General features: G+C 40.1%; 1 protein-coding gene and 1 long non-coding RNA gene across 8 annotated transcripts in view; one reads left to right on the top strand and one right to left on the bottom strand.

Annotated features, from left to right (window-relative positions):
- LOC136422948 (filamin-A-like) overlaps window positions 1-25563 on the bottom strand; it is a 117311-nt gene that overhangs the window by 8901 nt on the left and 82847 nt on the right. For 3 of the 6 annotated variants that reach the window (XM_066410881.1, XM_066410882.1, XM_066410886.1), the window contains 11 exons: window positions 25035-25208; window positions 22040-22123; window positions 21455-21592; window positions 20628-20798; window positions 19664-19810; window positions 19001-19222; window positions 18492-18671; window positions 6315-6461; window positions 4720-4803; window positions 3751-3888; window positions 1347-1523 (listed from right to left, as the gene is read on the bottom strand). In XM_066410881.1, the coding sequence (XP_066266978.1) occupies window positions 1347-1523; window positions 3751-3888; window positions 4720-4803; window positions 6315-6461; window positions 18492-18671; window positions 19001-19222; window positions 19664-19810; window positions 20628-20798; window positions 21455-21592; window positions 22040-22123; window positions 25035-25208 (1662 nt within the window). Of the gene's footprint in view, window positions 1-1346; window positions 1524-3750; window positions 3889-4719; window positions 4804-6314; window positions 6462-18491; window positions 18672-19000; window positions 19223-19663; window positions 19811-20627; window positions 20799-21454; window positions 21593-22039; window positions 22124-22582; window positions 22598-25034; window positions 25209-25563 lie in introns of all 6 variants that reach the window. The other 3 variants (XM_066410883.1, XM_066410884.1, XM_066410885.1) reach the window with 3 other exon arrangements.
- Window positions 11022-17762, top strand: LOC136422949 (uncharacterized). 2 transcript variants are annotated; one of them, XR_010753697.1, is made up of 3 exons: window positions 11022-15340; window positions 16824-16944; window positions 17269-17762. It is a non-coding gene; the product is annotated as an uncharacterized lncRNA (long non-coding RNA). The 2 variants fall into 2 exon arrangements; XR_010753696.1 differs by having other exon boundaries at window positions 11022-16944.

Below are 25563 nucleotides of genomic sequence, written 5' to 3'. Positions count from 1 at the left end.
CCGGTCACAAAACCACTCCATTCAGTACCCGATGCGGTCGATTTACTGTGGATCTCAGCATTCTGGATTCAATCAATTGCCCAGCTTGTTACGTTATTGCAGACCGTGCGCTATAAGTGCTTTAGAAATGCGCGCCATAAAAAGCGTACGATGCCCATGAAAACAATGCACTACGCCTTTGAGTTCAGCCATTGGTACTTTCAAGATGGGTTCTCTTCTAACGTAACCGCCCTACGAGAGAGAAATACTGAATAGGTATGCATCATACATACCACAGTGACGTATTTTTGCTCTCCTTACAGTCGGTTTTACAATTTTGAGTCGCAAATATGTGTACTAAGAATTTAAATACCTTAGAAACGTATCTATGGTGTCTTCTTGATAGTTTACGCGGGGGATTTCCATCCTTAGCAGAATCTGATAACTTACGACTAACTCAGCCAGGAACAATAAAGATGATATTATTTTCGTTCACTGTCAATGGCCTTGCACAAGGTCAGATCTGTCAATCGAAGAGACTGTCAAAAGATGAAAAGATTAGGCCATACGATTTCCGTTAACAAGGCAATTCAACTTGTATGGAATCTTACTCCTCTAATAAATAAGGTATACGATGTCGGTACCTTGCACCTTTGGTACGCTGTTTTACAGAGAATGAAGGAGTGCCTCTGAGATTATCAACTCCCAGGAAAGTATGCCGGGCAGTCGGTACTATCGATTAGTGGAGGACTACAGCCTTGAGGAAGCCCCGGGGATGTGGACGGGCCACCACAGAACGGATATTCGGAAATGGAAGACCGCGTCCCACAAGGTACGGTTGCCTCTCGTCATCAATCATAGAGAATGTGCCAAGAATTGATAGAAGCTTGTTGGCGATTGAGGCGGTGTGATGTACATTTATATTTTTTGACAGCTTGTCTTCACTGTTGTGCATTGTCCATTTGGGACTAGATACACAACTTATTTCGAAAATGTTCGCGATGCAACGATCGATGCACTTGAAGGAAGGAAATAGGCTGATACTAGGTTGAATGGTGCAGTGACCAAAATGTTGTTATCATTATAATGACCATACACATCGTAGGCATCGAACACCATGCATAGAATGGAACTTGAAAGCGTTTCGCACGTTTAGCACATTGAGACAGTGTCTTGTTTGTATATCTCGTTTGTAAGACGGGAAAGTAATAGATTCTGAAGTGCCTGACGTTACTTCAGGAACCCACACGTATTCGCTATTGCCAGCTTTAAAGGAGAATTCAACAGAAAATGGAGTAAACCATGCAGAGTTTTTAGTATATATTCTGAATCGACCGAACCATCCACAATACTACTGTAGGACATACCTTGCACGGGATCCCCATTGAAGGAGATTGGAATGCGGTGCGTCCCCGCTTCTTGGGCCAAGAAGGACACCTCGAAGACGTCACGCTGACGCCCGCTGTCCATTTCAAACGGCACGTTCCTGTTGTTGACGTTGACGCCGACGTCAAGGTCTCCCTTCCCCGCACGGCTGGTGTCGACTGTGTTTTGGATGGGAGATGAAACAACTCTGGTAACGATATCAACGACATAAAACCAATTTTACGCCACTTTCTAAACGAAGGGTTTGATTTGCAACCAGTTTAATCATGGGACTCTTCCCTGTAACAACACTGCGTAGACTAGGCACATATGGAGTACTATTTTTGGCAATTTCTCAATTTCCTTATCGTCGACAGCCCGAATACAGTTTGACAAATGGTAATCGAATGCCATGGAATCAGCTCTAAATTGGATATCATTCCCACTAGAAGGATCCCCCAATCATAGGGAGTGTATGTAATTTGTTGGCTCCTTCAAGTTCGACGAAATCAGCGAAACACCGATTATTCTCTGCGCGATCGGGACCTTAACATTGCTACATGATGTCAAGGCGAAGGACTTATGGGTTTGGCAATGACACAGACTTATATTCGCAAATGTCAGAAGTATATGTGGAAAGTCAATGTCAGGAAATTGATTCGAAATGCCAACGGTGTAAGCATCACCGCCCTAATAGCTTGGACCCGGAAATTGTTCCCAGGCAAATGACAAGTGGCCGAGCAGAAAGAAAACAGGTAAAACTAGTAGATGATAGTTTCCGACTGGAAGTAATGTTCATTTAAAAATGCCGTCAGTGGGCCTTATTTCCAAAAGCCTATCTTATCCTTGATGCTATTTTCATCATGTTTCAAGAGTTTTAGTATAAATGGAGGCCATAGAAAATGATTCCCACCACTATGTGATCGTGAGAGCTACGAATCGATAGTCTTAAGTATACTTTTGACTTTTGCCAAACAAATTAATACATGATAGAAACACCTCGTCTGTTCCAGTATCAATTTAGGAATGTAACGTCCATTGCTACGTGATAACAAGAGTTACGAGCCAATTATTAATGACTTGAATTATACTTTTGCCCAAATAGATATATGTATCTCGAAAAATCTGTACGATTGGGTGAGACAAAGGATTTAAAATTGCTCCCGAGTTCTCATGACCCCAGGCAGTACCCACAAATGTCAATGGCAGTAGAGGTTCACACATGATGTACAACTACTCCATTATCTACGTCTGCCAAGTGATCCACCTCAACTATTCGTCTTCTCCTTCTTATTTCCCAGGAGTGTCCGTGATCTCATCTTGGCACCTTGAAGGTTTCCTTTCTTGAGAATACTGGCTCAATACGTCGCGTGTTGGGCAAGGGCGATTATCTACTTCTTTCTGGGAAGAAACGTAACCGAACCGAAGCTACATACACGTGCTAGTAGGTGCTACATTTGTACATACACGCAGTTGATATCGTTCTTAGATACGTCTCATTGTCTAAACCAAAATCTCTCTGCCAAAACGGCGAGCTATTTTCAAAGATCGTGGATGGTGAACTTACACAGCCGTAGAAATCGGACAACTGTTAGTGACATCCATGCCAATCAAGACTTAGCGACAGTATACATTGATGTTGCAAATAAACGAAATGTGGAGCATAATGATTTGAATTCTTGATTGATAAAAATGTGTCTGTTGTCACAGGCAATGTTGCACTGACAATGAGAACAATAGGGCACAGTTGGGTACTAAATAAGGTAGTTTAGCGGCACTAAATGCATGACTGCTCTTAAATTGACGTAGGACAATACATGAAGGCAAAATGAAGAATGAACTATTCAAGGTGAGGTGAGAAAGTTTATAAAAATTCCCCAGAACAGTAATCATTTGCATTACGACCAAATCGGGTTTAGTGGACCAAGGACATTATATAGGTGGGACAGTATACTTTTTGAATGACAGAAAGGGGCGCTGTCAGTGAACAAGTAGGGCATGGGTACATTAAGGGCGTAGAGACATCAAATGGGAAAATTTCAGCCGTTAAGCACCCAGGTTTTGCTGTTTTAATCCAAATTTACGATTCATTTCCCCCAAATATAACAGTAAAGTTCACTGCCAAGAGTGGCCAATTCTACGTATACGGCCGTCAACAATCCACGCTCTTTGGATGTACCTGAAACCATACTCTACAAAGCAAGCAGATTGTTTTGGACAGGGCGCCCAAATATCCGTGCAGTAGTACTAGTTTGATTTGATTTGATTTATTTTACTGTAAAAAGGTACAGCCAGGGCTTAGGCTACCCAACTAGCCCTGGGAACAGTATTTACAAAGCATGCTCACTGACAGTGCCCCTTTTACAAAACACAAAGCTAAAATACATAGTAGTACTAGATCCTTACTGTTGAAGTCGATCTTCTGTCCCACGCGTCCATCGGGAATTTCCGACACCCTGACGGCGCTGGCGTCGTAAGCTACCGGCTGGAACGGACTGCCGTTGATCGGATAGCCGGCGTAGAACACATCGGCCTGGTGAGGTCCTGGACATAAAAAACAAAGACATGTTGGTGTTTGTATTGCATACCTGGTAAACCGCCTCATGGCGTAACACAACAGGTTGGCACTGAAGAGTACAAGCTGCCTACCCGGACATATTTAGGTCATATGTCGTTTCATGCCCGAAGGCTGTGGCTAATTGCAAGGAACAAATACAGTGTCTGAAGACATGATATCCCTGAACCTTGAACGGGGACATCTCATAATATACACGAAATCAACTGTCGCTACTAGTTCATTGATTTATTGGACGGTAGTGGAAGACGAAATGACCCATTCTCTCTACAATACTTGGGTTTTGTGGTTTTAAGGGGATAGTAACTTACTATTTGTTCGTAAGCATATGACCACATTATCCATATTTAACGTAACTGTCAATATTGTTACTCAGACAACCCAGTCGTTGTCAGAATCGTCATTCAGCATAATTATTCAGCAATACAGATTCTGAAGTGATTTGTTATCAAAAGTTCGATATGATGTAAATTCGCCTGTGATTTTTAATCTAGTAACTTATTGACTGTGCTACTATTGCACGTTCTCCCAAGATCATAACCAGTCATTGATAATGGTGTAATCTTAAATCTATCAACTTATTGATAATGTTATCATTGTATTTTCTCCCAAGGTTAGCCCTTGGTAATAGCTATCCGCTAGTTGGAAAACTTTGGTTGTCCATGTTTCAGCTAAAGCAATAAATAGATAAGTGACATGTACTTATTCACCATTAAAGTTCCCTTTACTATCAAATTAAGGTTGCATTGTTTTCAATACGTTGTATACAAGTATTCTGTTATAACGTCCTGTCCACTTACCGACTTCATACGGTGTGTACTCCACTTTGTGGGTGCCGTCACGGCCAGGGACCACCCTACTGGGCACCATGTTCCCACTGGGAGCTGCAAAAATCATCAAGTCACGGAAATACAAAATTAGACACCAGTCTTTGTAAACGATTATAAGTGACAAGACTATTTGTCACCAAGAATTGTATGGCGGTGCAAGTAGTGAAAGGGTGCTCGTTTTTACTATTATTAGGTGCACATGTATACAGGAGAAGTTAAAATATGTAAAACTGAAAGACAGAAATACTAGAACTTAAGTCAGCAGTGAGAAAAACGATTAATGTAATGTGCAACATGATTTGAAGAATGTTAAGTGCCTTCATGTGGGGAATTCTATGCGTAAAGTAAATTTTCATCTGAATGTAGGGGCATAATATTCATGTAATCATTCACACATTAATGTGCAAGTTAGGAAATACTATCTAAGAAATACAGCGATATTTGAAAATGCTATCAACAAAACAAAAATAGTGGCTGCAGTGCAAAATAGCAAAACATGGAAACATGCTCTGATTCAGTGACAAAAACAAAGCAAAGCATCTTATGAATTATAGAACTACTACTATGTAGTACAAATTAAAACAGTTATGAAAAATGGCAATGCATTTCTGTTACCAACAAGTGAATGCTATTGTCAGTTGTAAACCAATACCAATATCAAATGGCATTTTAGGAATGCTTATATGCAACTGTAACCTACGCTATTGTAAACATTTATACCACATACTATTCATGGTATAGAGTCTCTGATCATCAGAACCCCATTGGCGATGTCAATGTATGTAATGCTGTGAGCGATTGTGAGCTATTCTGTCGATGTTAATAATGAAGACCATCACCAAGACCAAGGGTTAGAAAGAGGATGTTTAATTGCATTGAATTCTCTGTTTGAGTGTTGGCAAGATATATTAGTGTGTGCGTTTGTAAGAAGGTTTCCATTCACACTTGTAATCTTTGTCATACTGTCCCATTCATTCATAAAGACACTCTCCAGAGAGTTTGTCAAACTGGTTTTACTTCTGTACATGTTGATGTTCTGGGGGAAGAGGGTGCATGGTTAGCACTGAAATAGAAAATTGTCAACATGTTACAAGTCATGCAGTTAATACTTTAATATCGTGCTGTAGTATATATTTATTAGTGCATGCAACAAAAAGCAAAATTGCTGTTTGGGTAGTAGAAATAAAGGTGTTTCAATGGAAATATATACAAATCACTATCATATTTCATGTCTTTAGATTATGCAGTGGCTCAAGTAATGGCATGAATCCAAACTGTACATCTGTATCTAAAAGAACAGATTGAATATGACTGGACTTCTCTCAATGCCCTTAATGTCCCAATGGCTGAATTTATAGAATCGGACAAGACAGAAATACGTAATAAAATGCTCACTATTTTGCATTTTGCATTCTTATGATAAGAAAACATTCTTAACTTTACCAGAAAAATCTATTGCTTCTTCAAGCACCTCTTTCATCTGCCAGATAATGTTTGTCAACACATGCAAAACGATAAGACCAAAAACTGAGCTAGAAAAGTATATCATAGTCTTGTTTCCCAACCTGATATGTTGGCAGAAATGTCTGCCTTGCCGGCTGAGCGTGGGTCCACAATGAAGTACGTGGCCTTCTTGACAGGGATGGTTCCCAGACCCTCTCCGTACGCTGCCGCATTGCGAGGATCAAAGACTTCCTCTCTGAAGGGAGAGCCTGGAAAAGATAAGCAAATATTAACAAGGGTGGTGTTTAAAAAACACTCCGGCGACGTGAAGTATGGAAGAAAAGTGTGGATTTTGTCGGTTGAGGAGGTTTCTTGTTAAGGGGCTATGTTCCTCTTTTGGGCAGGTCATTAAGGGAGTGTTGGTACTGTGAGCTGCCCAGCAGTCTTTGGGTTGGAATAATCACCCATTACGTCATAACTTTAGGAAAGAATTACACATCTGCTTGTCAGGAACAATATCATGCTGGAAGCGTTATGCGCATGAGCACTCGCACGATGGGCAGAGAATGGCGGTCATGTTCTCCCATCCTATACACTATACGACCCGATTGGACGGGATTTTGACCGGAAAAGCTGATTTTATTGCGTTGGTACGTATGTTGTAACATTTTCAGAGGATAGAATTGCTTGTACATACTGCCTACCATTTCGTCATGTGTTGTACAGAGATGACGGAGGTAATAATGAGGAAACATGATTGGTGTTAAAAGTTTGTTGTTTATCATGTTGATCGGTAAGTATATGTATATTGAATATTTGTGTTACTTGTTGTATTGGTAAATATTGCCATGTAATATGTTGTACAAGTTATGACGTACTTTATATATGATCTATTTCATGTCGGATATTTTTAGTACTTCTAATGGTATGATTTAGATAAGTCAAGAAGTCCGCTAATGGTTAGACATGTCTATAAGATCTATATCGTGAAGTAGTATAAGTTATTTTAAAAAGCAGCTAGGTATATATAAGGCGTTTCAATTACATAATTGTTATATGTAGTGATTAATGATAATGAATAACATAGTGGGCTCGTTCTCAATGAAATGTGCAAAGTAGCGATTTTCAGGTTCGAAAATTTAATCTCATTTTCCAAGCACACCTACCTCATTTTTAAAATAAACATCTCCTTTTATGATCCCCCAAAATATGACAGCTAATTTATCACGGGAAGTTACCGAAAATTTCGGAGCTTTGTTTAGACGTCCTTGGAGTTTACCAATATTTTTGCGACAAAAATCTTGAACATCAATTAATTGAATATTTCAATTTTGGAGCTTTCATGTCATGACATCGCCTTCAAAACCTATAGTTGAGAAGTCAGTATGTCTGGTAATACTTCTGTCAAATTTAGTGCCGTGTCGACAATTATAACTGTTTGAAGTGTTTCATTTAAAAATTAGAATGTCTGGAATTGTTTTTGCACTTTGACTTGTTTAGCAATTTAACAGAGACTGAATCTGATAGTTCTTGTAAATAGTTACATCCTCCGTTGATTCGAATTATTTACCTCTTACAACTTATATAACATACTCAATGTTGCGAAGTGAATGCGAACTAATACTGCTTAGAAGAAGTAAATCACTTGGATTAGAGGGAGGATCGTGGAAGAACGGTAACGGAAGTTACATACTGTCGCCAAAAAGCGTGTTCACCAGACGTACGTCGCCAAGTTGTAATTGATCGAGTTCTGATTTCTTGGGACATACGGACTGGCAAACTACATGTATAATTGCTTAAAGTAAATAAAAGGTACTTTTCTGCATCATGTATACCTACAACGTAGATACGGTCAACGTATATTTCACAGTCTGTGCAACTGGGGCAGAAATGTCCGCCCATTTGTCTTGTATTTCTCTCTCTTAAGCAGGCCGGAGTCACATAAATAAGGAACAAAACACTGATCGTACCAGTGTACTCAGTATGGCTACTCGTGTACTAAAAAATCATCTTCTTGACATTTACAGTACGTGGGAGCAATGTCTTCTCTGATAACTTAACTGCTAGTAACCATAAAGAGCCCATTGTCTCATTTCCTGCTAAATTTCTGACCTGAGCATTGAGGAGAAATGAGTCGTACGCAGACGACTTTTATATCATTTGTCCATCTGCAGATGACAAAGCTCTGCAACCCTAATTTGTTGACGTTTTGATGCAGAAAGCGATATTCTGTTCAGCGAGAAATGAAGCTAATATATGTTCTGTATTAAAGGCTCTAGATATTACTTATTGTCTTGAGGTTTTTAAAAATTCAAATTTGAAAACAAAATCTGGAAGAAATAGTAGAATATTGGAATATGATAACCCTACAGAAGGGTTATTCTCAGTTGAATACTTTTCTATTCTAGTTCAAACGCTTTTACATTGTGGTGCACAATTGCAAAAAAATTATGCACCAGGTAATATATTTTCCGCAACCGGTGTAAGTTCCGGTAACGGAACGCACAACAGTAATCTTTGGCTTTTTCTTCAAAGGGATGTTCAATTTTGCGTTTCATCTTTTATTAGTAAGACCACAGCAAGTAAATTTTATGGATAACATCAGCGCGCTCATTAATTTTCGCCTGATTTTTAAAAAAAACAAGATTTTTGTACCCTTCGGCAATGGTCAACATACCGAATATAATGCAATTCGTCGCAAACTGCAGTCAGTTCTATCGCAATAACGTTCTAGATGCCATAAAAAGGCATTTGAAAATGTAAGAATTGTGAAAACTCCGTACAAGTGCATTGTACAATTATTGTGTATGCAAGCTGCAACAAGATTGCTCGTCTTCACCAACTTACAGGAAGACACTGTGCAGCCCTCAACTATCATTCTTGTAATATAGTGTGTAATTTCTGTGCCATTATTATCAACAACATGTAATCCAATGTGCTGTTCTTGAATGAAGTGAACTACTAACAGATTCAAAATTTCATTGCCCTCCGATGATATGTCCGACAAAGGCTCTGTGTTGTGCAATTGCTTGATATGATCCAGCAACATTGAGGCTCAATTGCTCACCTTTGATGGCATGTGTTGAAACAGTGTTCCATATGAATACCCAGTTGAATATAGTTGCTGCCCAGGTGTTCCATTTCATATTTATGCCCATGATGGTATGACATGTTTACTGTTGAATCAAGGTGGTCTCATTATGAAACGTTTTTGGTTGAATCCAGGAAGAAAAGACCTGTTGGTCGTGATATCATATTTTGTTGCCGCAAGTCTCGTTTAACAAGATTCATGATCTCAAAACTTAAAAATATAGGAATCCTAATATTTTTAACCCGCCTTGTTTTTTTTCGCCCTATCTCATTAATTTTGGAGTCTGCGGAGGATGTCATCCATAAAATTTACTTGCTGTAGCCTAAAAGGACGTATGCATGGGCATTTAGAAAATGGGCAGTGTTCCTACACTAGGCCTTGTAAAAGGCATCCAGAGCATTTTATGAGGCTTGAAACTTGAATTTAAAAAATCAAATTTCTAATCATTCCTACACATGATAAGTTTCAATAACACTAATGCCATTACATATCGACATTAAAGGAGCAAACATACGATGTCGTTGTGTGGTGAGAACTGATAGAAAATCCAAACCCTAATAGACTGATCCTGACTGTCCATCACAATTAGCGGTTTGACCAATGAGAGAGTGACTGCATGTCCGTCGAATATTTACATTTTTATGTTTTAATTTTGCATTTCTACGTTTTGACGGAGGTGGGCGGGGCTATGGTATCGGTCTATTTACACTAGGTGCGTGACACTAAAAGATCACAATGTATCTTATTTTTGTGCCGCTTTTGAGCACTTTTGATTAGAAATCCGTCCGCAAATGCGGCAACTAGAATATGTCCAGTTTCCAAGCCTCATAAAAAGGTTTGGGTACCTTTAACAACACAGAGAGCATCAAACGATGGTAACGGAGATTACATTCATAACTGTTATGACAGATAAGTTATGTCTTCCTTTTGGGGAGGTGGTTCACAACAGATAACAAACACTTCTTATTTGTTACTTTAAAAAGCCAGAAAAGTTTTCAGTCGTCATAAAAACGACAGTTTGGCGCCTTATATGTGGCATATCTTGATGTCAGGAGCGTCTTACTCCAACGGTAACGGAACTTACAGAATTTGGCGACAGGCATAGACCACCTTGCACAGCATACAAGAACAGTGACAGGAGCGATCTGATTTGATTTCTCGGAGGGCTTCGGTAGTTGGATTCACCAGTTAACCGGTCAATCTCTGAACTGAATCGTTACGTTCTCGGCTGCTTTTAAAATTTTACATGTCTCCTCAGATCAGGCGACAGCCGTTTTGGAGGGCTTTTAAGAACACCTATTGCTATAAATTCTTCTAAGTCAAAACCCATAAGTAATGTTGTGGTGCATTTTTGTGAAACATAATAGGTGTTGTGGAAAAATGAAGAAAGCATCGATGGCGCCCGTAATTTGGCTCATATCAAATCACAAAGGCTGGCGACAGCAATTTGTACATTTGAATGAGCACGAGCGAGTGGTGTCACGTGATTGATGCATTGGGTAGGCCATTAAGTACAAAGTATGTAAAAAAATATTCAGAATCACGTGTGTTATTGATAATAATGAGCTTATGTCAGTGATATAGTGCCAACAACGGAAGTCTCAAGTGATTGGTAATGCATGACGTACCTGATATATAATTTGATTTGACATAGCAAAGGCCAAAAGTAACACAACAGGTGGGTATTTCAAATGTGTTGCTGACCGAAAGTACTCAGGGGACTTGGAGCTACAATTGAAGTCATTTGTTACTTATCAATTCCAATAACGAAAGATACGGTGCATCATCACTTTCCACATGTTTATCGATGTACAGTGTAGCATGATATCAATAATTATAGCACCTTAAATTGTGACTCTAAGTAGAGGTTGGTAGGTGATACAGTAATTTTTGATATGCTCCGTTTTTGTCAATCGTATATAACATGGTCTGCTACCGATGGCAATCATAAAGACAGCATAAATCCTGTTAGAAAAATGGTAATTGAAGGAAATTTAAGGACTTTCATTTTAGAATAGCAAGGGAGCTGAGACATAGAGCACTGCTTAGCGTAGTTAACAGAAATCATTACATACGGGCTTATCTTCAAAATATTGCGGTCAGGTCGCGCATGGGCCGTCGGGAACCATCTGTTAAGGATACCAAATTCCTTATGTCCCCAAGGTGCTTGTGTTCTGCAAGTTTGACTATGCACAAACAGCTGCTCAACCACCGTACAGTAGGTTAGTGAGATGCGAACTTAAAGAAACAAACAGATGATACGTCAAACTGCAAATGTTCAAATTCAGCTTTCCCCCCACGACTTGGGGACAGGATATATCCCCTGAGAAACATGCAGGTGGATGTATCAATCGGGGATATTTGACTTAATGAGGTCAAATGCTGTTAGTACAGACATGCTGCATTAACTTGTAGTAACATTATCTGATCCAACAGACGGTAGGTTGGTATATTTGTTTAAGTTTAGTCCCTTGCATGAACCTTTGTTTATCGTTTTTCTAGGGGCAAAAGAAGACTTGGTTTTCGTTGTGTAAATAGAAGATGTGTACACCGTTCTATGTTAGGGAATAGTTAAATATATGGTCGGGTGGAAATGTCAAGTTACCTCGGCGAGTTTGGAAGCAAAAGAGGACTGGGTTTTTTTTGTGCTACATGTATTAAACAGAAGAAGTGTACAACGTGCTGCTAGGGAAGAGTTGTATAATTGGTCGGGTGGGAATGTTAAACGCACGGGAAGGACCGATTTTTCTGATCATATAGTCAGGAGAGAGGAGCTTTTTTCCTTTGTTGTATCGCCAGGTTCAACTGTAGACTAGAACTCTGAAAGCAACACATACGTAACAGATCTGAATTGCTTGCATGAACCTTTGTTCATGGAGGCAAAAGGGGACTGGCTTTCAGTTGTGTAAACACGTGCTACGTTAGGGGCAAGTTGAATATTTAGTAGGGTGGGAGTTAAGGACCAATTTTCTGATCGCATAGGCGAGAGAAATATCCTCGGCGAGCTTGGAAGCAAATGAAGACTGGGTCCCCAAGGTGCTTGTGTTATGTAAGTTTGACTATGCACAAGATACGTCAAACTGCAAATGTTCAAATTCAGCCTTTTCCTCGCGACTTGGGGGACGCACGGCAAATGACACTTGCATGGTCACTGGCGTAAGCGTCTCAATCGCCATGACGAGTGTTTTAATCACCGTAGCACCAGACAGATTAGACAGCGACGTTTTGTTTTCATTTTCTTTACCTGAGAATCAAGATCACCCATACTAAACCCGATAAGATTTTAAGGACTTGACTGTCTGGTGTTACGGTGATTAAAACACTCGTCATGGCGATTGAGACGCTTCCGCAGTGACAGTGCACGTGTAAATGAAGAAATATAACTTATGATAAAATGTGACCATACGTTATGGGTAAGTGCCGGCCTTTATAATCTATTTTGGTGGCATTTAGGTCTCTACAACTGAACAAATAGTAAAATTGTGAGTAAATTGTGAATGGGAATAGCGACCCTTTTTTTTTCAAAATGGGAAAAACAGGAGAGGCTATTCAGAGAGGCAACAAATTAATGTGTGGCCTAATTAGGGTACCGTAACTTCGGCATACGAATAATGTTGTCTCTCTTTGATTTGTCCGAAAGATATCAAGTAAACAGAAGGAAGAATTTCGCGTTAACTAACAACAACTTTCCTCTAGTAAATCATTTTTGACCGTATTAAGTTTCCGCCATTGCGGGGCGCGCCTTTGAACTCCATTCCACTAGGACGGTGCTCTCGTCGCCCTCTCTCTGCGACCGCAAATTGGCCAAAGGAAACGTAAAGCGCCGAGAGAGCGCCAACGTCACCCTGGGATCGCGGAGGGAGCGCCGAGGGAGCGCGCAGAGAGCGTCCTGGTCGCTATCCCCCCTGCGACTGTTTGGTTTTGAACCGGTTCAAAACCGTCACCGTCACGGTGAGAGCGCCGATAACGGCGATCCAACAATATATATCAATGAGCGCAGTAAGACGCAAAGATCTAGAGAGCGCGCGGCGAGCGCGGTGAGCACCATAAAAGTCATAAGAGCGCCCAAGGTAGGATCTAAGGGCCGCAGCGAGTGCCCAAGGAGCGCCCAATGGTCGCAGCTAGCGGCCGCTCGACACCGGTCAGACCCGGACAGCAGGAGTTGGCGTTGTACAGACTAGCCATTGTTTGTGGTCAAATTTTCTGGAAGGCACAAAAATCGGTAACCTGTACATGGTACCACTAGTACTGCTTCTTCTTTGATTAACGGTGTTCCACGTGAAACATCGTACACAAAGAAAAGCCCGTTGTTAAGATAATTCAACAAGTGAGCCTGTCGTGGTCGCAGCCAGGTTTGAGTTTGAGTTTGATTTAGATCCACAATTAGCCTCATAAGAGGCTATTCTTCCTGTGGTCTACACAATATTTACACATTACAGCCGGGATATACAAAGACATACAACATGACAGTAGAGGACAATAACATAACTACACATAAGCTTAAGACCTCTGCCTGTCCAGAAAAGTCCAGTTACATTTCCATAAGGTCAACAACTCTGATCAACCTAGATCTGTCAACCTTGTTCTGATGACTTGACTGTCTGCCTAGCGTTACTGGGATTAAAGCACTCCCTTTACTCGTCATGGCGACTAAGACGCTCACGTATATAGTGACTGTGTCATTGGCCGTGCGCTCTTATTTGTTTTCTTTTTTTTATTTATCTATTTATCAAACTTCACAGAATGAAATCTGAGAGGTGTTGGCAACAGGATCGATGCGTCCTTTACAAGGCCAACACCTCCAGAGTACATTTAAAAACAAATAAAGAATCGTCAGTAATATACTATCACAATACATTCAAATAATGACAATGATAACAACCAAAAATGACAATAATGGTGGTAATGGATGTTTTATATTCCAAGTGTTTTTATATCCTCGTCCCCTTTGGAAAACAACTCAGGGTTGATTATGTACCTAGTCTTGTCTCCTCCAGTATACTGACACTTGAGAGCGAATCCTTCTGTTTTTGCCGCTAAAGGACAAATACACAAGGCACTAATCATTGGTGCTTTGTGTATTTGTCTAATGTCAGTGCGCGGAGGACACCCCGCATCAGATGGTCACCGCAATGTGGGTCGAAGCCTCGAATTGTTTAATGCCTATAATTTAGATTAATAGAAGTTGTCATGTAGAGAAGAGTAGAGCAGAGTAGATCTTTTCAGCCAGGTAGTTACTTACTCACAGATCATGGTCACTTGATAAACTAAGAGAGACCGAACGAACACACATTTTGCCCCCTGTAACAGTACACCCCGAAACAAAGGCGAAAATAGGTCACTGGCCAAGCTTGACCTTTCACCGGGCTGGCGTGGGCCAACGCTCCGTAATACAGTACCAGGGTTTTCGCCGAATAAGCTAGATTTTCTCATCTAAATATTACAGTAGACATAATGTTTTCACCAATCAGCAGTGCGATACAATCAGATCCTCCCTCGAACCACTATATGATAATGCTGATTGACGTATTATGACTGAGGAAGTCCCTGCTTGCGCACGGAAAGCTCCACATTCTCAGTGGAAGATCTCAAGGCTAGAAGTCTACCGGCCGCGCTCCGGGGGACTTCTAGCCCGAGAGCACCGGCTCCCCCGGGCTACAACTGCCCGGAGCGTGGATTAAGATCGGGCGGGCTGACTGTTCTTGGGCCACCGTAGGAAATCGCTAGCGACCCGGTGCTAGTCTGGGCTCCCGGGGTAGGGGAGTCACTGCGGCGATGATACTAGCATCTTACTGGCTTGGTCACCAGTGACCCGCTCGTAAACAACAGGTACTGGGACAAGTTTTCTCATCAAACATTAGGTTGACTGACGCTGCCGCGTGAACTCCTACCGGATGCACAAGACTACCGTGGGACGTAAAGCCCCCTCTGCCCCAAAGAGAGCCCGACTTCACCACGGTAGGCTGAATGCCAGGTTAGAGTCCATGTGCTCCTTGGGTAGATGTTTTCTTTGTTCATCTGTGCTACTGCCGAGACGTCTGAGTTTTCTCTTGGTTGGTGAGTTCTGTTAAGCTGATTTGACTCTTAATTTGAGTGCATTTTTTCACTTTTCCTTAATGCCATACCTTGTGTCTGAGTGAATGAGAGGCTTAGACGTTGTTTTGACATTTTGGAATCTGCTAACGTTACAGATCAGGAATTATTCGTTTTGTTATTCTGATACATTAATAATTGTTGTACACTTGTCGTCCAGAATAATATTTGATTTTTTTTTCATTATGGTGACGGGCTTCTCAATGTGTCACTAACGTTACATGGGGAATGATTAGCGACGAGTTGACCATTTATCACCGTTTTCGACAATGTCAACAGTGCGTTAACGTGATCTGGAACAACTTGTGTGTTCTTGTGATCATGGGGTACCGGGTACGGGCTGTGCGAGTGGACATTTCTTCGTCTGTTGCGGATGGTGCCGTAGAAATAGGTCACACAAGAGTCAAGAGTACATGTACTAAAGAAGTAGCACTTTTATCAGTTTCATTCTGAATTTACTTCTACATCTGTTGGTTTTATACTATGCCAGTGCCAGTTGTACGGACTTCGCTAGTTTTCGTTGTTTGAAGGATTTTTTTGAGGGTTAGCTGTAGTATAACGATTAGAAATGCATGTTGTTTACGGGCGTCTCTGGGCGGCCAGGAAGGGCCTAGGGGACCCTGTTCCCCGGGCATCTGTTTTTTCAAGTGTGCAGGATTAAAAGGTATGTTGTTTACGTATCCGATGGTAGTGAGCTTTTGTTTTTATTGAATCAGTATCTATTAATGTTTGGTATTATATATTTTGTTTTCTTTGTACCCATTGTATGGCAATTGGTAATTAGCTGTCAGTTTTTTGAAGGCACCTAACGTTTACAATGTACTTATACTCGTCCATGATTGATTGTATTTTGTTTTATGCATAGATCTATTTGTTTGTAGGGGTGTTGCATTGATGATTGATGTACTGTATTAAGTTAGTGGGCTATAGTCGTTGTCAATTTCTACTCGTTGTAACGTTAAGTCTTCTTTTGTAACGGTGCCCATGTAGCAGTTGTTTTGTCTGTTCTGGTTAGCTGTGCTTTTAAGTTCAATCAGTAAAAAGTTCGCCAACTGTACATGTGGTCCAAATTCCAACTAGTTGCGTGGATTGTATGATTGAGTGATAATAGTGTTGATAATGACTGGCTCATGTTTCTCCGGCTCAGTTGCTTATGTACCAGTTACCGCAACTGTTATATTTTTCACTGTGTAAGAGGACATCGAAATTATGGTTAACGTTTGATCTACAGGACGTCATGTTCCGCCGGGATTTTCCGGTCTTACCTAACTTATAAGTTATATTCGCCCCTCTTCGACAGGACTTACATTTGTATCTGTCGAGATTGGATACTCCAGTAACGGACTGTTTCCCCTTCTTCAGGTCAGGCCCTGAGTTTTGGCCCTGGATGGCCAGTAACGGCCCAGGGGACCATGTTCCCAGGTGTATATTTTTCTTGCATTTTCAGTAAACCTCACACGTGTAGTGAGGACCCAGGACCACTGTCAGGGACACGCTATGTTCTACTATCTTCGTCTATCCCCTGCCCGTCGCATATAGGACAACGTGAAAATCGATATGTTACAGAGGTAAGCCAACATTGACAATAGTGTTTCTGTCGTTTTTGTTAATCTGAGTAATATGCAGTTCATATGTTGTGTCCTTTTAAGGTCTTTCCTTAATACATGTAAATAACAAACATATAACTTTAAACCTTTCTATACGACATGCGCTCTCTTGCGCTATCTTGAATTCTGTCAAAATTGTCGGCTCAAATGCGTTGTATATACATGGATATGAAACAAACAAATCCCTGAATCGTGTTCATGCGGGGGAAGAGCATAGCTGCACAGACCATATTGTGACAGACAGGTTAATGACAATGATTTATTTTGTGCCCTTTTCTCTCTTAGTGCCCGCGGGTGAACTTCGTCATGGCTACCTTCAGACTGCATAAGGAATCATCGTAGAAGAATGGGAGTTTTCGACGATAACATTCACCCAGGAGAAACATTGAATGCAGGATCATCGCGAAAGCAAAATGAAAAAAAGCACAAAAAACACACACAATGAAATAGCAAAGTTCACGCAAATACACATAACAAAAGAAACGCAAATAGATAAAAACTCTCCGACACACAAAACATGCCCAATGTTCGAGAAACCTTGTCTCTGCGTCCTTTCTTTATCCCTTTATATGTTAGCTGTAGTCTTCAGAGAGCATCTAAAAGAACCTGTATCAGCTACATGTCGAAACGCAAGATCCTTTATTGTAACAAGTTCGAAATTAACAAACATATGGATGAAAAGCTGTGACATATTGCATCATGATCTACATTGCAACATACCCTGCCAAACAATATTTCTACATTGTAGAAGTAAAAGCTTATCAAAAACATTGGCAAAATGTTGTAAAAGTGTGTAAAAACTACCGCCTTTCCTGTGCCCGACGCATTACATTTGAGTTCCTCCCTGTTAAGTGCAAACACCGTTCCCGCAAGGTATTGTCAAAAACCAATTCCCTGGGGAATGCGTGCGTGGAATATTTAGAATTCTTTCAACTTTGATCCCAGCACTATACAAACGGCTCCGCCCCAGAGGCGTCGCCAAAAACAGGTATATTTCTGAAACTGATGAAGAGTATAACCTAGTATGGTGTTATCTGCAGTGGTTTCCATCAACAAGAATCAAAAGATTATCAAATTCCTCAACCTGAGGCTCAGAATACTTACATGTAGTAACATCCTTTCTTGCCTGAGGACTTGCTAATTACTCATGACGTTTTGTTAGCCTTATCAACAATGACCTGTATAGAGCATGCTACTCTTAAAGAAGTCTATCATATTCCTTTGAACATAATTATGCACAATGAAAAAAAAACTAAATTAAAGCCCCATATTTTTTTGACATTCAAAATGTCAATTCTATTGTCACAGTGTTCCAGGACTTTTGAAAATTGAAGTAATGGCACAAAACCAAAATCTTTGAAGGAGCACCGTTTGCTGACCTTTACAACACTGATGTCGTGAGAGGATCTAAGGTTCAAGATAAGGTATGACTGATAGAGATAAGACTAGATTTAGAGCTTTGACAAAAGGGCATTCTGAATGATGGTTGATGAATGTATATATCCCACCTTGCACAGACTGGCCGTTGAAGCGAACCCTGATCTCGTGAGTCTTGGCGGCGTCTGGGGTGTACATCAGGCTGTAGCGTCCGCTGCCGGGCGGGTCTTCGCGGAGATAGTGATTGACAGGTCGACCACCTTGTGTCACCTCGGCATTGACGGTACCCGGGCCTGCCTGGCTGGTATCAACTGTAACAGATAATTTAAATTAGTGATACAGTGAAACCCATGTACAAGCGACTACCTCAACATGCTTATCTGACCACTTAAATCTTAGGGTTGTCTCTAAGAATTTTTCCTATTGACACAAGCATGAAGAATCCTGTCTACAGTGACCACCTGTCCACATAGACCAGATTTTATCGGTCATCTGAGTGGTCTTCTTGGGCAGTTATGACTGTAGTTAGCTTAAGCTTGACAGTCTCAACATTAACAGAAAGTTGACTATTTAAACTTTTCAATATGTGATATTCTGTTCAATTTGACACTACCTGAGATATATAAGTAACACAACTTACTTTTGCATCCAAGCTCTTGGCCCACAAATCCGTCGCGGATGTCAGAAATGCGCACCTTGTTGGCGTCATATGCGATGCATTCAAACGGGCTGCCTGGAACTAGCAGGCCTGCATAGTGGACATCAATGGGGTGTGCGCCTACAGTCTTCGGGGTGTACTCCACTAGGTGGGTGCCATCGTACTGGTGGGTTACTCGGTTGGGCAGGGGGCGACCGTTCGGTTCTGAATGAACAAAGAAAATTGTTTTCAACATTTAATATGCAATGGGATGTTTCAATAGGACTGGGTAATTGATTACTGGTTTATTGAAATGTAAAACAAAATGTATACTACATGATTGTACATGAATTGTGGTAATGATTACTAGTTTATGAATTTATAGAATTGTAAAAAAAATGTAGACTACATGAATTGTGGTATAATGCATGATACATATTCCTCAAATATCATAAAGGATAATGATACACATTTCACAATAACACATGATAACATAACAGAGGTCACTTTGAAACCATCTGCAAAGAAAGAATAAACAAAAACGAAAAAATTCTCATTCAGTTGTAACAAAAAGCCTTTGAACAAGAGAAAAACAAAACATTTATTTGGGATGAAAAACTGAAAGAGCAAAAGCAACAGTATCTTTAGAATATGGACATAGCTCACCGTTGATATTGACCCTGACTTCAGATGGAGGGCCTCCATGGGGGTCCACGATGAACTGGGCTGGCTGGTTAACCGGGATCAGATCCAGACCACTGCCAGTCACTGTCACATTGCCAGCATCCACTACATCACAGTGGAACACGTTTCCTGTAGAGAAAAGAAAAACAGCTGAAGTTCATAAACTTTACGGCAAAATCAAATGCTATGCATGCCCGAGTATGGGTTTTTCAATAAAAACACACAAAAACTGCATACTGAATGTTTTAACATCTGATCAGCTATCTCTGGTCAAGAACAATTTGAAGCATTTTTGTTTTTTTGTGATTGTTAGTCTCATGAGCTACCATACTTAGGAAGCACGTGTAAAAGCTGCCGACACTTGCCTAATCTGTAAGAAAAAATATGTTTTGAAAGAGAATACTGAATGATAGCCTTTTGTACCTGCCCTGTTTTTATGATGTACAGTTTTCTATTTTTCTGACATGTGATCTGGGTGTGTGTCGAGAAATAGGGCAGTCCCACAATGTTTCAATCTTCCCTCCCAACATCTGCTTAGAGGTTACACCTGCCATTACCTATTGTGTAATGTTAGAACAATACATCATTCTCCCTTGTGCCTAACTCTGTAACCAATAGGAAATTGGGTGCCAAACGGCTACTTCAGTGTTCTAAAGGTTAAAGAAGAAGAACTTTATTGCGCGACAATTGTAGCTGGTACAATGTATGGCAACTAACGTACATGAGAATTGAACTATTGCTAATTGTTGACAGATGTAGAGAACTAATCTAGTCTATGACTAACAGTAAAATAGTCTATAGAATAATGTACATGCTAACGCTCGTTGGTAAACAGTATGCTGCGTCAGGAATGTATGATATTGTCTCGTTTTTGCAAAGAGTTATATACAAATTTGCCTACATAGGTGGATATATGACCAGGGCATGATAAAGGACAAGTGATTACCTGGCACCAGTTCCCCGTTGAACTTGACGGTGATGTCGTGGCGGTTGGTGTTGGTGGGGGTGAAGTCGCACTTGTAGCGGCCGCCGCCCAGGTTCTGTAGCTGTTCCGGCACGTGCATGGGGTTCCCCACGTCAGCTGTCACCTCACCTGGCCCAGCCTGGGTCGCATCAACTATCGGGTCATAAAATTAGCATGAGTAAATTTTCATAATCTTCGTGGTACAGTCAAACCTGGATTCAGCAACCCCTAAAGCGACTGAGAAAATTTTTGTAGAGGACACTGGTGATTGCTCAGGACAAGGTCGCTTTAATTATGTTAAAATGGACGGGACTGTTTAAGGTTGCATGTGCCAGGTGGTTGCCTGTGCTAGGTGGTGGTCCAATCAAGGTTTGACTGTACATGCATGTTGTACTTGAATTCATTTAAGAGCACATTTGCTGACGTAAAATTCAATAAATGTGCACTCTTCCATTGTATATATCTGAGACATTTCATTTTACAAGATTACAACCTGTAATTTCAGATGGAAAAATTTGCTTAATCTAAAGAAATGGTCTTAACAAATTCTGCTTTAGTGCCAATAAGACATTTTACCATTGAACTTGAATGTGCTGCTTTTGTAAATGCACAGCAAACTTGAAGAATTTTGTACTGCAAAGTCTGCAGTTGAAAAAACTGTAATCTTCAAGTTCTTTGAAACAATTAGAAGTAAAGCAATGGAAGACAGAACAAAATGTTTGGTAAGAGGTCACTGCAAAAACATGAGCTTCAAAGCACTATAAATGCCTTATGAATAAGATTGACAGTATCTAGAATGCAGCACTTACTTGTGAAGGAGTTAGGTTTGCCGATGTACCCGTTGGGGATGTCCCCAACACGGACCTTACTGCTGTCGTACACCTGGGAGGTGAAGGGGCTGCCATTGATGGGCATACTGGCATACATAACCTCGATACGGTGCGGACCTGGAGTAAGATGTACAAAATGTATATTATGTACATAGTGGTAGAATTGGTCAGTTGGACCAATCATCAATGTCTTTGTACAACCAATAAGCCAACAGAGCAGATTAAAGACATCACATGCCCCAAACCTGTAGTTCTCTCCTTGCATCGTGTTTATGTATGTAAGAGTAATTTCATACAAATACAAAGATGTATACAGAATCACAGGAAATCTTACACTGGACCACACATACACATCTTAGGTATGTCCCACATCTTAATCTACAAATTTACTGAAAGACCAAAAACTCAAGTTTAATATCATATTCAGTGCAAGAACCAAATGATGTTACATAATGTACACTAAAAGTAAAGTTTGTTTGTTTGTTTATTTATTTCACCAGGGGAAATCATGTTGCCAGCTGGCGATTGAGTTAGATGTTAAAGTGACGTAAAACTGAAATGTACCTGTTTCATTAGGAGTGTACTCGCAAGTGTACTCTCCGCCTCTCCCTGGTAGCACATTGCAAGGTACCTGTCTCCTACTGGGTGCTGTACAGAGAATAAACACATGCAGGTATGTTCTGTTAAAGGTAGCAGTTCTTGGACATCGTTAGATCTACAAAAAGTCAGACACATTAAAACAGTTTATGGCATTGGAAACCTTAAAGTAGAATAAAGATTAAAATTTCTAAAAGTTCAAAATCACAAATTTTAAAGTTCTGCCTCTTTATAATTAACATTAGAATGAAAATGTAAAAAATACACTTAGTATTTACTTTTCATCACTAGACAACATGCAAATGTACAATACTAACACCACAATTGTGCAAGTCGTTTTTGGAATCATAATGCAAAAAAAACATATTGGAAATAAGTGCAAACATGGACATTTCCTGCGTAACACTATCTATGAATGAAAAAGGCGCATTTACATGTTGCAGCAAAACAATTCGAAGCACAAGCATAAACTATAGATTCTTCAAAGCAGTCCATGTGTGCTGGACTTACAGTGGGCCCAAAGAGCTGATAATAACATGCAGCATGGAAGGGAACAAAAAACAGCTATTATTGTTAATTCTTAAGGCCCTTCTTGAACATTCAGAAGGAATTATTAGTCCTTGATGTCTTGCAACAAAACAAACTTGACAAAGCATGTTTATACAGCACAAGACATAAGGCAAATGATACACAAACAGCATAATAGTTTAGCATTATTATTATTCATTTCTTTCATTCTGTTCATTATGATGAAGCAATCAAATCAAAATTATGACTTGTAATTGTGTGTTGTGCAATTTTTGTTTCGATTATTGCACAATTATGTCACTGAGTGAGGTTTGTATGTGTCAGTGTAATGTCATCTTCCAAAGGTTTGAACACAGGTTAAAGTCTGCAGAGGGGATTTTTTCACTGAAACAGGACAACAATTCCCCCCAAGTAATAATCCAAACTACAACACATGTCAAGTTCTGGATCATTGTATTTCAAGATAGTGGTGGTGCATTGATGAAATCCCAGGGCATTTGGTTTGGTACATTTGGGCTGCATGCATGTTCCAAATCCTTAGAAATATTGAGAATGATACGAAAACAAATTCTGAATGAGACATTGGTTACAAAGGGTGTGGAATGCAAAGACACACGTGATCAAATATCCCTGGCACTTCTTTTTTTTTGTATCTTTTTTTTTGTGGTGAAATTGTGGAACATGCATGGAAGCCGAAACACTTAAAAAGTGAAGGGCCAATGATTGAAATAAGAAGACAGAGACAGGGTGCGTCACGACCACACACAGTTTTATTTTACGACATGTTGTACAAATGAAATGACATGGCGTCAGTGGGGAGGGAATGGATGGAGGTGATGTAACTCTTCACAAATTCGTGGCTGCATGTGAACAAAAGAAATAAAAACGTGTTAAAAGCGGGCAGCGCAAGCAAACGTAACAACACAGTATTGCAAATATACCAATTGTTTTGAAATGAAGACTTTGTTTTAGAACAGTTCGTGTGACTAGACACAATAGTCTGATGAATTTTAGATTCAAGTTTTGCTCATCACTGCTCATAAAACCTTTGTTGTATTTCAAGAGGTATTCTACTCTGCACAATAGCATTGAAGATTTACCATAGTTTCAAAAAAGCTATGAATGTTTATACAGCAATTCTTGTCCATATCTTGGATACAAAATTACACTGTTGGTCATCAACAGCTTGTATCATCTAAGAATTTGTGTATTTCATTATATCCAGTTAGCTAAAAATTCATGTTTTATGGTTTGAATAAGAGAATATATTTTGAACTTTTCTGCTCATTACAAACATACTGTGCAGATCTAGACTTCATAAGTACTAAATTTAAGATTAGCACAAAACATTCTTGAAATGACATTTTCAATATGGAACGCAGTCGGGTTTATCAACAGTATGTGGCCAGTGATGATACTGTGCAGGCTTTTTTTGGGTGCTTCACTTATGATGTTCTGTGGATGTGCATATACATTCCAATGACATTTCCATTTAGTGTCTTAAAAGCCTGGTTTTGCAAGCTGACTAATTAAAATTCTGTCTGTGATTGTTGTGATATCATAGATTGCAGCTTTCTTGCTACCAAAAACCGTGGACAAGCCAAAACTGGTGCAAGATCTAATAAAATGTCAATTCAAAAGAACAGCATGTAGTTTTACGATCAACCATAACTGATACAATAAATTTGTATGGCATATGTGAGAATAGACCGTTTTATATTTTCCACTTTGCGTTAAGATATGTGTCAAATTTTGTGTTCACCATAGAACCTTGATTTTCCCATTCTCTTTCCTTATTTCCCACCAAAACCTTATGCATCACTTGGTATTGTAGCATGCCATTAATGACATGCAGTGCAGAAATGAAAAGAAATTAAAAGAATTGAATAAAGCTCACACCGGTATTAGGGCTTGCAAGTTAGTGCCAGCTGCACCAGGAAAGAATCAGATTGAAAAACCAATATTTTGATCAGCTACGGTCCATCCCTTGGTCCATATTTGGAACAAAAATCACACTGAACCTTTATTTTTCTGTTAAATCTCATACTCGAAATTTGCAGTTTCTAAACTTATATGACTACTGTTTTTTTCATTCGTCCAGCTTTTAACCCATAAAGGTAGATTTCTTTTTATATATGGTTACCAAATTCAACAATAAAGCTGTACAAGCTGCAAGCATGCTTTCAGTACATGGCAAACATGTATGAGTAGTAAGTTCAATTTTGGTAGTTAAGTGACCAATGAACACAAACCATAGCTGATCAAACTAATTTTCAACCAGAAAGAAGGAGACAGGACAAGAGTTGCACCCACCATAGCTCTGTGAAAATGCCATCTTGATTAGTTTAGATCCACTCTGATAGTCACTGGAGGTAGCTACTATCAGCGATGGTATAAACTAGCCAGGATGGTCCACAGGCTGGAGAAGACTTACCTGTGATTATGATGCTGGGATCCCCTCCTGTCTGCCCGTGCGTGAGAACACGGAACTGTGCCAGACTGTTGACGGGAATGGAGCCAATCAGCCCCACCCCCGAAGCCTGGATCAGACCAACGTCCGCCACGGGGACAACAAACTGGTCCCCACGAGACTCAACACCGGTGGGGGCTGTAGAGGAAGAATTACACTTAAAATGAGATAAAAGAAGGATCAGGATTTCTTTTTCCTCAATGTTTTAGAATGAAAATCAGCTTAAGGCTGCGGAAGATTCATCTTCAACACTTAAACATCGGGTCACTCAACACAAGTAGCTACTGCAGGATAAGGGTAGAACTCAAGATTGAATCACTAGAATAGTAACTTTTAATTGTTATTTGAACAATAAGAGCACAGCCTCCACAGTAAATCTATAGCAAGGTAAAACACATCAATGACTTAACTATAGGATTGTCAGAAAGGTTTGCATAATACTGTAAGCCTAACAACATATATGACTTGTGTATTACAATGGTCAATCTTGCTG

This window comes from Branchiostoma lanceolatum, chromosome 17, assembly GCF_035083965.1.
Source record: "Branchiostoma lanceolatum isolate klBraLanc5 chromosome 17, klBraLanc5.hap2, whole genome shotgun sequence".
NCBI lineage: Eukaryota > Metazoa > Chordata > Leptocardii > Amphioxiformes > Branchiostomatidae > Branchiostoma > Branchiostoma lanceolatum.
This window is presented reverse-complemented; position numbering and strand designations above follow the sequence as displayed.